This window comes from Limulus polyphemus, unplaced genomic scaffold (genome assembly GCF_000517525.1).
Source record: "Limulus polyphemus unplaced genomic scaffold, Limulus_polyphemus-2.1.2 Scaffold1439, whole genome shotgun sequence".
NCBI lineage: Eukaryota > Metazoa > Arthropoda > Merostomata > Xiphosura > Limulidae > Limulus > Limulus polyphemus.
In genome coordinates, this window is record NW_013667049.1 from 182,228 (window position 1) to 195,929 (window position 13,702).

General features: G+C 31.3%; 1 protein-coding gene across 1 annotated transcript in view; it reads left to right on the forward strand.

The window, feature by feature from the left end:
• The window catches only part of LOC106463573 (zwei Ig domain protein zig-8-like), a 108,501-nt gene that overhangs the window by 76,166 nt on the left and 18,633 nt on the right, over positions 1-13,702 (forward strand). Inside the window, exon 3 of the mRNA XM_022391107.1 lies at positions 6,902-7,112. Within this exon, the coding sequence (XP_022246815.1) occupies positions 6,902-7,112 (211 nt within the window). The remainder of the gene's footprint in view (positions 1-6,901; positions 7,113-13,702) is intronic.

The window sequence follows — 13,702 nt, forward strand, 5'->3', positions numbered from 1 at the left end:
TTTATAATCTAAATTATTTATAAATATATAATATAATGATATCTCTTATTACGTGAAATAGTAATAGGAAAACCAGTATTTTTGTGCCATTGTGATTTCATAAAAGCATCTGTTATTGACACATAGAAAGTCTTTTTTTTTAATTTAAAATTGAACGTTTTTTGTTTCTTTTTCATTTCAATGAAGATCATTATAAGATAAGCCATTTGAATATAGGATTAGAACTCAAACTGTTCCGATTGCGCTTTCTTTCTCACCACAATCAACAAAGTAGCTTAGAAGCTTTTGAATATCTATTTTACAAAATTAAATACCTCACCAATTATCTTACATGTATGCATCTTCTAAGTATCAACGTGAGCTTGGAAAAAATGTGTTATGTTTTATTAGCTATTGCACAAAATGTATTTACAGCACTTCATAATTAGATAAATAACTTTCATTAATTGATATAGATATAACATGAAAATCTGGCTTATCCGAGCAATAATGAGGTAAAATGTATTGGGTTTGATTCGTTTTTTTTTTGTACATGCAGAACGTGTCGAAATATATACAGTTGTGGTATTTCACTCAGTTCTCATTCTTACCTGTCAACACAAACAGAAAACGTGGCCACTAAAATATACTATTTCTAGCAGTTCTTGCAAAGCTACTAAAAACTATCTCTGCCAATGTTGATACTGTGAGTACTCACCCTACCTTCGAAGGATTTAATTAGTCATCACAACTTTCTAGCCCCTCTTCTTCAAAAATTTTAAATCATCATTCCTGTTTATTCACTTGTTAACAAACGTTTCAGAATTCACCAAAACATTGAATTTATAAACAAAATTTAAAAAATCGCTTAAAAAACCTATTCGAAAGTCAAATAAAAACAAAACATGCTCAAACGTCAAATATACTGTTGGTGTGAACGTGCTTTGTAGTCACTATAAAAAAAAACCTATACACTGAAAAGGTGAAGTGAAGAAAAAGTGTCATTGGCCACTGTTCAGTTCTTCACGTTATATAGCCGCAAAATAGCAGATATAATAAATAAATTTAGTATATAGGTCCAGCTTATCTCTCTTTGGTTAACTTGTGTTCAGGGTTACTGATGAGAAGTGGAATTCTCCGAAACTAGTATTACTCATTAGCACACGTTGATCAACGCGTAGATTGAATTGTACCTCCCTTGAACTTAAACTTCGAAATTAAACAATTTACGGAATACTTTATTTATTTATTTATTTTGCTCAAACGTATTTGTTGCACATGCATTTTCTTTAAAATGTAACATACCTTTATGAGGATAAAACGACATAAACAGAACTTTGAAAATTGGCATTTTGATGCTACAGCATTACATGAAAATTACGATTTAATAATTTTGGATTAGGAAAAGATTCTTTGTTAACTTTTAACAACACAGAAATTAATATGCATCCATAAAAGTCGCTCTTAGTAGGCCTTACACCTATGGTGTATAATGGATTTTGCATATTTCGTTTCCTCTTTTTTTCCTTTATAGAGTAATTGAATTAGATAAACAATCCTCATAGCTCAATTACATTTCGAGACATATTGTCAAAGCATTCAGGGAAAATTCATAGCTGTAATTAAATTTCACGTATAGGACAAATATTAAGATTGTAACATAAATGTGAATTGGATAAACATGTTTTAACTGTTACATAAAACAGATTTATCAGGATATAAGACAGTGTGAAAATTTCATATCAGTGTAACTATTAGGTGATTTTTAAATTACACAAGAATAACGAGAACAATAAAGCATCTTTGTTAAAGTTTGAAACCCAATAATTATATATATTTTAGGTGTTTGTGAGACATATCGGGACTAAAATGAAAGTATATATATATTTTTTAATAGAAATTCAGAGTAAAATGAATTGAATAATAATAATATTTATAGAAGAACTCCTTAAGATATACATTATTAACAACATTTTCAAACCAACCAATTTTAATTATTTAAAGAGAAATAAGTTAGATCACGAAAATTGTAACACAGTGTAGCGTAAAATTAACAAATAAAATTCTTTATTTTATATTTACAGTTTCTGTATGATACACGCTTTGCTTTTAGTCGGCATGAGGCTGAGGCATTGTGGGTTTTTTTTGTGCTTCTCTGTTTTTTTATCATACTATTAGAAGAGAAAGAGAAAAAAAAAGAACTCAACAGTAATCAATCTTTATGCTACTATTAGTAATATCATATGTCTATTAGCCATGATATAAATAATATTTAGAATACATAGTTTTCTATTTAGAGATTTCATTTTCTATATCGTTATTTTTCAAGAAAGTAACTTTAACCCCTTATCTTAAATATTGTGTTGTTAAGTACAAAGTTACACAAAGCTATCCGTGCTCTGCCCACCACGAGTATCTACGGGTTATTGGCGATGTAAGTCCACAGACATGCGCTGAGCAACTGGAAGGCTGAAATATGCGTACTTTAAATATTTTATAGTATTTATTTGTCTTTTTAACAATATAAAAGTGCTAATTTTTCAGATTAAAGACATAAATATGGAAGATATGAAACACACAAAACATATATTTAAAAATCACTGAGATGTAATTCTAATAATTTTGATCTTTTTTGTGATAATGGCAGAACATGGAATGTGATAACATAAGCCTGTGAATTTAAAAGTTTATTAATTAAAGTTCGTAAACATATTAAAACCATTTTGGAAATTACTGAAATTGTAGATAAAAACAACACAGGCCTAAGAATGTAAACTTCATAACAGTTATTTTAGATTTAATAACAGATTTTCCATAATTCAGTTACACAGATTTCGAAAATAATATTCATTTTTTTCTATCACTAAAGGATTTTTTTACAAATCGGAAAGAAAAAAAAACTGTTACTTAAGATCATTTCGTTTACCACAATGAACATTTTTTATTATTATGTTTGTTAACAGAAATTCAAACAAACTGAAAAAAAAAAAGGAAAACATTGATGTCAAACGAATATACATCCTCATTCATACTGATTTTTTTAAATCTACGTCTTTTAGTCTCAAGACTACGTGTTGTGGTTTTTCTTTTATGTATTGCGTTATAACGTTTTGTGAAAAACCTGTACGTGATGGAGAAAAATGGTTATAATTTTTGGATTTAGCGTACAGGAATTACTGTAGAACGTGTAAACAATTCGAATACAATAAAACCATTGCAGGCCTTTGTAATTAGATTTTCTGAAGGAGTGAGCTGGAAGGTTACCACTTTTACAGCTAGACAGTACAATCTTTATTTAAAAAGAGAGTTAATATATCTTGTTAAAACAGACTATGGAAACCCAAATGCTTTATTACTAGTTTACAGATTAATTTTGAATTATCGTTTAATATATTAGTCTGGCGTAGCCTGGTGGTTAGCATGCCGGACTGTGAAGTCTATAGTTTGCGTGCTATTCGCAAAATTGCGCTGCGCACTATAGAGCTGTAGCTGCGTTCAATGTTTGAATACAACCCAAGAGTTAGCGGTGGGTATTATTTACTAACTACCTATCTTATCTTTATCATTTCAGCTCAAAATGAAGAAGAGTTAGAGTAGATAGCTGTTCTATAGCTTTGTACCAACATCTAAAACAAAGAAACAACATTTCAATGAATGAACATTCTATTGTATGTGATATACTTATAATTTTGATTTCATAAAAGGTTTCCTCACGAAAATAAATATGATGGAAATATTTTACAAAATATACAAAGAGGAAATCAATTTTAAATATAATTGGTATTAATGATATTTTATAACTGTATCAGACGACTCTTCACATTAAGGAAACCTAAAGGGAAAATTTTAATTTTCTCTGAAACAAATCTTTATGATACTACATACCAAGGAAGCGTTATTAACTCCTTATATATATATTATGAATTCCATATATTATTACAAAAGTATCCGTTATTTTGGTAAAGACGGTGTATCAAAAGTAAAATATCTGAAAACAAAATGATTGGAGAATACTGTAGACATCCGTATCGTCATCATTTAGAATATTTAATTAAATACCCTTAAGAAATATCTCATTCTTAGTATTTCATAGACAGCGAGCGGTGCGTGAAATTGAAAAGAAAAACCCGAGAGAATATTTGTGTGTGTGTGTAAATTAAAGAATAATAAACGATAAGATTCTCATTTACCTCTTAGATACAGGGGAAAAAGTTGAGTCTCGAATAAGAAGAGATATGTATTAAAAAATGAATTTAGCCATCCGATGAAGCCGTGAATACGAATAAAGAGACAATTAATTAGATATTGATCTCTTTATCGTCGTTACGGTTTCATCTTATGATAGACAGATAGATAAGTGTTTTGTATAATCATTGATAACGATAATCCTTATACTACCTGTTAGAACATAGTACTAGTAGAAATAAATACCTGAATCTGAGAGGATCGTTAGGAACTAAATAAATACCTGAATCTGGGAGGATCGTTAGGAACTAATTAAATACCTGAATCTGAGAGGATCGTTAGGAACTAAATAAATACCTGAATTTGAAAGGATCGTTAGGAACTAAATTAAATACCTGAATCTGGGGAGGATCGTTAGGAACTAATTAAATACCTGAATTTGGGAGGATCGTTAAGAACTAATTAAATACCTGAAGTTGGAAGGATCGTTAGGAACTAAATAGATACCTGAATCTGGGAGGATCGTTAGGAACTAATTAAATACCTGAATCTGGGAGGATCGTTAGGAACTAAATAGATACCTGAATCTGGGAGGATCGTTAGGAACTCGATATTTGCAAGTTGTTGTTATTTTTGTTTTTTCAAGCAGCTAACGGTACGAATTTATGAGAAAGAAAGTTTAAGGTATGTAAGGAATCTCAGGAAACCCAGAAATCCGAGTAATGGTAGTTGGATTGATTTTATTTAAGAGCACGGAAATTCGAACAGTGCTATGGTGGGGAGTTATTTAAGGGCTCGGAAATCCGAACAGTGCTATGGTGTGGAGTTATTTAAGGGCTCGGAAATCCGAACAGTTCTATGGTGTGGAGTTATTTAAGAGTTCGGAAATCCGAACAGTGCTATGGTGTGCAGTTATTTAAGAGAATAATAAGAATATAAATTGTCCTTATTTTTCCACTATGACAAGCGAATGGCATAGATCAGCAGCGAAATAATCTGTAACTAGCTGACAACAAATTAATTGTATGTGATAATAAGCAGCGTAATAAGGAAATTTAATGAGACGATTTGAATTTTATTTATAAATGGAAGTAGCTGTTATATTATGATGTAACATAAGTTATTTGAGTGAAATTTATATATTTTTCTAAATTACATTTATTTATACAAATCGTTTTGCATGAAAAACAACAACCTACAGTCTTGGCTAAAATGTTTACATATTTTATGACAAATAAGATAATTATTATTAAGATGGAATAGAAATACACTTAGCTTTGTAAAACTGAGAAATGCATGTTATATTAAACATCTACATATGTAATTTGTATAATGAGACAGGTTCTATAGACATCATGAATGATATATTAGAACAGCAAACAATTTCATCAGACAACTGTGGAAAGATGTGTAATTCAGCATTTCACCTATCACAACTAAACCTTACCAAAACATATAAAATGAAATATATAACATCAAATCATTATAAATAGTGTCTGTATCCTTATATCAGTTTATATACACATTCAGTACTTGGTTGGCCCTCATCGTACTCTAATAACCTCCACAAGGCGATGTGGCATTCTGTCGATGATATTTTTGATGTGATCTATCGTGATTTCATCCCAACTTGTCACTAGAATGCGCTGCAACTCAGCTACAGTAGCTGATTTAGGGTCGTGGTTAACAATATTCTGGTTCAGTGATGCCCAACAGTTCTCAATGGGATTACAATCTGGAGACTTTGCTGGCCATGGCGATCTTGTAACGTCTTTCTGGTTGAGATAATGCTCTACAATATGAGCACACTGAGCAGTGGTATTGTTATCCTGGAAAACGAAGTTATTGTCAAACATTGCACTAGCATATGACAGAAATATCATCTCCATTTGATGCTTGTAGAAGGCGCCATTGACGTTTCCCTGTAGGATATCAAGGGCAGTTTTTCTACCATGATGAACAGCTGCCCAAACATGTACTGCACCAATTCCTGTGTATTCCCTGTGGTAAAGAAAGTATTACTTCACTGTTCTCTGGATAAATGATGAATACGAATTCTACAATCAGCTTTAAGAAGCCGGAAACAGACTTGTATGAAAATATGATATGTCACCAGTGTCCTAACTATAAGTTAATATGCTGTCTTGCCAAATAAGACAGTGACAAAGGTGAATTCTGGTTAATATTGGGTTGCAGATAGACCTTCTTGTAAAATAACCTTGTTTGGTCAGTCTCGTATTCACTGTTTTTCTGAATACCCTGGAATGAAGGTGTTCATGCCATTCCTGTCGTAAAATGTTGCAAAACCTCTTTCGACCTTGTAAACCTGGTGAAAACATGGTCATCTCGGGCAGTACTTTTTTTTTTGGCGTCTGCCAATAGACTTTCCTGGAACAACGTTTCCTCTAGTCCGATGACGTTTCAGGATTCTGGATATAATACACTTGGAGTACGCTACTGTTCTGACAACTCGTACATGTTTGACCTATCATACGCTACCTTCTCTATTACTACTCGGGCATTTACTCAATAACTACTCCATACATGTAGACAGTAACATCAATATAGAACATTTTGGCCAAGACTGTATTTGCTGTATCAACACACAGCTTTATTCAGTTTACATCCATATTTTGTTTTATTGTTTGAGTTGTAATTATAGGAATAAAAAAGATATATATATATATAACATTTAAATATATCTATGTTGGCTCATCAACTTTGTTATTGTTTTCAGGTATCATGGATTCGAAGGAAAGACTTTCATGTTCTCACTGTTGGAACTGACACATACATCAGTGATGACCGTTTCCAAACCGTCCGTACAAGTAATGGTAATGACTGGGTTTTGCAGATAAAGTTTACTCAGTTGAAGGACCAAGGTATTTATGAGTGTCAAGTGAGCACCGACCCAAAAATCAGCTTTTTCGTAAACCTGTCAGTCCTGGGTAAATACATGCATGCTTCTACCGTATAGTTTTATCATAAACTTGCTAATTCTATAAATATTCGAGAAGGAATCACGTTGTGAAATCAGGAATGCTGTTCATTTCAGATAAACATGTTTTTACACCGATGTATTCTCTAATTTTCTGGGAAAATGACAAACAAAAATTGCGATATTTTAATTTTTGACGTCAACTAGATGTTAAATTAAACTAAATTTTCATGGATAGAAGTTAACAACATGTTTCACACACACTTGTGGGCGGATGTTGAATAGGTAGAGATACAACTAGATATAGATCTGGATGTGATAAGATAAAAGTGTTTTGATGTATTATTCACGAGCCATGCAGTTGCTTTGCTTTATCTATCTATGCCTTACCATAATGTTTACATAATATATGTATTACATTTATTTTATAAATGTGTAAACCAGTCAATTTCCTGAAAGACGTGTTTTTTACTGACTGAAATGTTAAAACTAATGAAAAACGTCTGTAACTATAATGATGTATAGTTATATGGGTAATATGCAACTCTTGATGTTATGGGTCGTTCTTAGTAAAAATATGGAAGCTTCAGTGCAGTCGAAAACATTATCTATAACCATGCAACTCACGTTTTTGCTTTCATTTTAAGTACTAGAATTGTCCTCAATATATTTAAGATTCTCATAACATTAAGATTTAAAAGCAACTATAATTTAAACAAAACACTACGCCCCATCTAAGGGTACAGGAGTTACTGTAGAACATGTAAAAATATCAAGACAATAAAACCATCGCAGGCCTGTGTTATCATTTCACTTAAAACTATTTTGCCAAGTATAACAAAAATCATAGTTATATGGGTAGAGGAATGGTATACTTAATCCATAAAGCCAAACAAGTGAAACTGTAAACTTGTATAGAAAATGATTGCATGATATTTTGAGACTTAAATGAGCATCGTTTTTAGGACGATAATTGCGAAAAAGTATGTTATGCAAATCAATTATAGAAGCAAAAACTATAATACAATACTTTAAATGTAAACTAAATCATAAGAATACAATCAGCTTAGTTCAATATATATAACAATGAAACATTAGGTGTAATAAAAACGTTTCAGTTGTAAGCTGAATGTGTTAGTGACACATCTACCTATAGGAACACATATAATATATAAATGGAAGTTATAAACATAAGATTGAAATCTGGATGCAATCCTACAGGACTATCCGCCTATAGAACCATAGTAATACCAATCGCTTATTAACATCAACTGCCTATAGAACCTTAGTAACACAATCCACCTAGTAGCACCATCCACCTTTGTAAAACATATGTAAGTGAAGACTATAAAGTTGATAAGATTGAAATAGCAGATTTTTTTTATTTATATCAGTACATTAAATGTGATAGTAACACTATCCAGCTCTAGAAAAAGCAATATATATATATATATCATACAAGTTGAATATAGAAGTGAAACTATAGAACAAATGAATTAGGGAGGTGTTTTATACATAAATAAGGCAATAGATGATTGTAACAGTATGTAAAGTAAATTATTGCCTATAATATTTGCCTCGTTCAAATGATGGATAATTATATAATGTGTGTGATACAAACTGACTTGTGTAACAGTGTTATAATACTTGTTTCTTAATATAATAGCTTTACTAGGAACTTTTAGAACATACTTAAATCTAGACATTGATGATGTAATCACATGTTCAGACACGTTGAGACACTCTATAATGAGATCATCATGGCGCCATAGTAACGCGCCCTCTAGTGGCATGTCATGCAACGGGCCCGATAACTTCTTTTATTGTTCACTGTTCTCTAAACGAACCGAACCGATTGAGTAAGAAAAAATCACCAGTGTGAACAAGTCCGTAAACATAAAACAGTATATTAAAATCGTCTTGAATTAATTGCAGATAAAGTTTTATATTACTATTTTGCTTGCGGAATATCGATTGTTTTCATAAAACATATAATAAATGAAACAGACTCTGCTTTTAATAAAATATCGAGTGCGTTATGAGTACTGATTATGAATTAGATAAATTTGTTTTAGTTGTGAGTGCACTAAAGTTTAAAGCACTATTTAAAATCCTAAATATACAAGCTTCAATGCTGAATAATTATAAGCAACCTAATAGTAACATGCAATAAGAATCGCACACATTTGAGAAATTATTATAAATTTCAGTGAAGTTGTGAAACGTACACTTTCATTCTATATATACAAGTCAAACTATTTTAAATATTGACCCAAATTCAGTGTGTTTTTGTGCTCCAATTGGTAACCGTAAGGAATAACTGAGAATTATAAACGAAAATGGTATTTTATATCATTAAAAACCATCTCAGGCACCATTGATCAGGAAACAAATTATAAGTCATTTCATAATGAAAGTTTGTGTCTTGCTGTTCTTGTGCCTAATCACTAAGTAATTCTGTAGATTTTATTTTGCTCTTAAATAGAATACTTGTTTAACAAACAAATTTACCGAGAACTCCATGCTGAAGTCTAAATTACATCCATCAATTTATCTCCGTATTTATCGACTTAGTAAAGTGACAGCAAAGTTATTTTATTCTTAAATCCAGGCTAAATGAGGGTGTTAATGATGCTATTATAGAACCAGAAAAGTGTGCTTAAGTATGTTATGAAACCTCAAAGTAATTGATCCACTAAGAAATATATCCATAAAAGAGGAATCTAATTTACTATTCGGTATTTAGACCTCAGTTAGTCAATGCTAGTATACATAAATATTTTGAACTCTTGCAAAGTATCAACTCCTCAGTCAAGTGGTTTACAAGGTGAGCCAATGTTTTTTTAAATTTTTATTTTTGATATCAGTTTTAACTTTAACAAAACATCTACCTAATATAACAAATCATAATTAATATCAATAAAACCATTTCTGTAGCTCAACATTGGGCATTTAGTAATTTGATTAATCAATATGCTTGGAGCATAAATGATTACCAGTGAGATGGTTTTTCTATTGGATTTATTGTGAGCATTGTATTGTTGTAGAGATACAAATAATTACAGTACATTGAAAATTCTTCGTAAAAATAGTTATTATTAAACAAGGTTTGAGGTTCGTCCGATCACTTTTTCTTTGTCTGCATTTACCTATTGAAAATCAGCGTCAAGATATTTTTTGTAGAATCGTACAATACAGAGAAAACTTGGTAGTTACTTACCATTATTAGTTTCTATATATAAAGTACTCTAATTGGTGTTATTGTTATCAATTTCATACATTACATAAATATTATGTAATAGTAATCATTATATATTTTGAGTCAATTTTTTGCTCCTGTAGAGAATGATAGGATTTTATTGTTTTCCAATACATATTATGTAATAAAGAAATATGAAAAGTTTTACTTGAATTAGAATAACAAATGAATTAGAAAAATAATAATTCAATATTTTTTAATGTTGTTTCAAGACTCAGTATTTATTACTAACCAAAATAATTCGATAACGGTAAAAATTTAAGGTTTACCTTTATCATAAATGTGACGCCTGGTATTTTGTTATTGTTCGAAACTCATTATAAAACACGTGAGATACAAAACAAATTGTTTAGAGTATTTGTTTTTAAAGTAACCGTGATGAATTTGGTATGTGAAAATTTTATAGTTTTTGAAAATATTAGTTTAAGGGCAGTAGTAATCCTTATTTTGTAATTTAACATACTTCATAGGTTATTTTACTACTTTTGTATCCTGTATGACCGTACTTGCTTGATAGAATAAAACATACGTGTATTGCTTGTTTTATGTCGAGTAAAGTACTTATTGATTTACTCTGCAAGAAACAAATACGCTTACTTTAAGATAAGATCGTTAATATAGCAAATTTACGTTAAGCTTTACAAGTTATTAAATGCGATGCATACATAACGTCAGTAAGATTTCAATAATAAATATGCAAGCAACGATTTATAAGCATAATGAAGAAGACAGAACAATGTTCCACCGTAAATAAACCGCTTCATTGTGTCCTATAAATCGTTGTTTTCCTACTTATAATTATATTAGTATAATATGTTTCCTTACTCAAGTGTCAATTAGGTTTAAGAATTTAGTCAATTATCTTGTTCATTTCATTGTGCCTTCAAACGGGAGTTGAATTTTGTTTAAAGTGTTTCATTGTTTTTTAGGTTTAAACGTGCTTTCTGGATGTAATGTCTAGTGAATAGTGTAAATAAAACAAATATGTAATGAAATTAGTGCTGTAGATGGTCTGTTTTACATTTTATAATTTGTAGAAATTCATTTTCTTGTCAACGACTATGTCCGTCTTTAATTTCAAAAGTTGAATTATTCTGCTTGTATGTTTCAAACCACCTGATGAGCACTGATACTAACAAAAAGAGAGGTTTGCAGCTAATAGAATATAGACGTATTGCTCTTAGAGAAGTATTCAAAGATTGAAAGGAGTAATTTATTAAGATTCCGGGTTTAAAAAACACAAATCTACAGTTTGTCTGTAAAGCCGTTTGGAGGTAACTTCAGATCGTAATATTTTTTAATCATACACCCTTTTTTTATGTTCCTTCTTGTTTAAGATTCGTCTAATTAGTAGTAACTAACGAAGTAGATCTTTCATAATAAGCCAACTCGTAGTGAATGTATAATAGACAAAGGATGTTGATGTCACGACACAAACAACTCTAGGTTATGATTGGCTAGCTGTCAAGGCCAACTCATATTGAACGTGCTGTTTACGTGACATCGACATCCGAGGCTTATATATTTCATCACACTCATTAAACATAACTCTTTATTATCCTGAAAAAGAATAGTCAACTATTCGAAAGCGCTCGAGTTTTGGGTCTCGTTTTGAAAATATTTGAAAATATACGTATTTACGATAACTTTTCTCTTTTCACAAAGTTTCAACTACCCTCACCTCACTATTTATATAAATAAAATAAGTGTGAGTAAAATATAACTTTTTCTAGAGCACTAACAACCACAAAATATAGATTTGCAGCTGTGGTTCAGTCATAAATAAAGAGGGAATCCTCAATAGCCTCAGTACTTGAAATTCTTTCACGAAGGATTAGAGTAAATTCATCTATGAGACCTTTTATTAGCTATATTTTTTGTGCGCCGGCAACACCAAGTTTGGGGCGCACGTATACCCGATTCGATTTTATTACTTATCAGGATCTCTACCAGCCTATCCTCAAATTGAAATTCTTTGAGACAGGATTAGAGAAAATTAATCTATGAGACGTTAGGCGTGTTTAGATACATCAATCGAAATGGTTTGACCTCCTGAGTCGAAAACTGTAATTAGATCTCAATCGATCAAGAGATGACGGAGCTATGAGCTCAAAGTTTGTACTTGAAAAACTCAGAGCCATTCTATGAGCCGCTATGCCGCGGCTAAAAGATTCTTAGTAGAAAAACATAAAATTACTACAATCTATAAGTTAAGAATGATTTGATGTACTTTATTTTGGTTTTTATGTATGTATACGAATACTAGAGAAGTAAAACGTAGAAGCCGGATGTGAAACAGTAGTTAGTTTGTATGGACTGTGGTTCCGAGGATTTATGGTTCACGGCCCATAGCTGTAAAATTATGCTCTACGCTTTGTGGTTGTGGGTGCTGTATAAGAGTGACGGTTATACTCCACTGTTCAGTCAGACAAAAGTAGTTTAAGGGTTAGTGGTGGGTGTTGTTGATTAGCTGCCTTCCTTCTAGTCTATCACTTCAAAACCAATCCAGGCTACACGAGAATAGCTTTTTGTGGTGCTTTGCGACAAAACTTGAAAAAAAAAAGAATAATCCAGTGCAGTTATTTTCACAAAATATTATCCATAGCACTAATTAGAATGATAATTTCATGATAAGGATCTTATTCTTTCAATAAAATATTTACAATGCAGTATTACCGTATCTTTTCTAAATTTGTTAATTTGCCTACGGGATAAATACTTTTAAGTACATCATTTCTGTATATTATTTATACATGGATTAAACTTAAGCACATAAAACGTAAGTGAATTTGTTATACTAATTTTGACCAGGGGTTTTAGAAGGATTAAATGTTGAATTTTTGTATGGGAAAATGTATTAGTATTTCAAAATATTTTAACTGGTTGAAATATATGCAAACAAATACAGGCCTGGCATGGAGTGGTGGTTAAGGCGCTTGAATAGCAATCTGAGGGTCGCGGGTTCGAATTACCATCACCGAACATGCTCGTCCTTTCAGCCATGAGGGCGTTATAAGTAACGGTCAATTCCATTATTCGTTGGTAAAAGAGTAGCCCAAGAGTTTGATGGTGGTGATGACTAACTACCTTCCCTATAGTCTATCACTGCTAAATTAGGGACGGCTAGAGCAGATAGCCCTCGTGTAAATTTGCACGAAATTTAAACCAAACCATATGCACAAAATTTGGAATGAATTCTTTAAGGTATAAAATAATTTGGTAAAAAAAGTTTGTTTTTTTAACTGTTAAAGTAACCACAATCAAAGGATCTTTATCTGATACAACAAGGGCCCGGCATGGCCAGGTGGATAAGGCGCTCGACTCACAATCTGAGGGTCGCG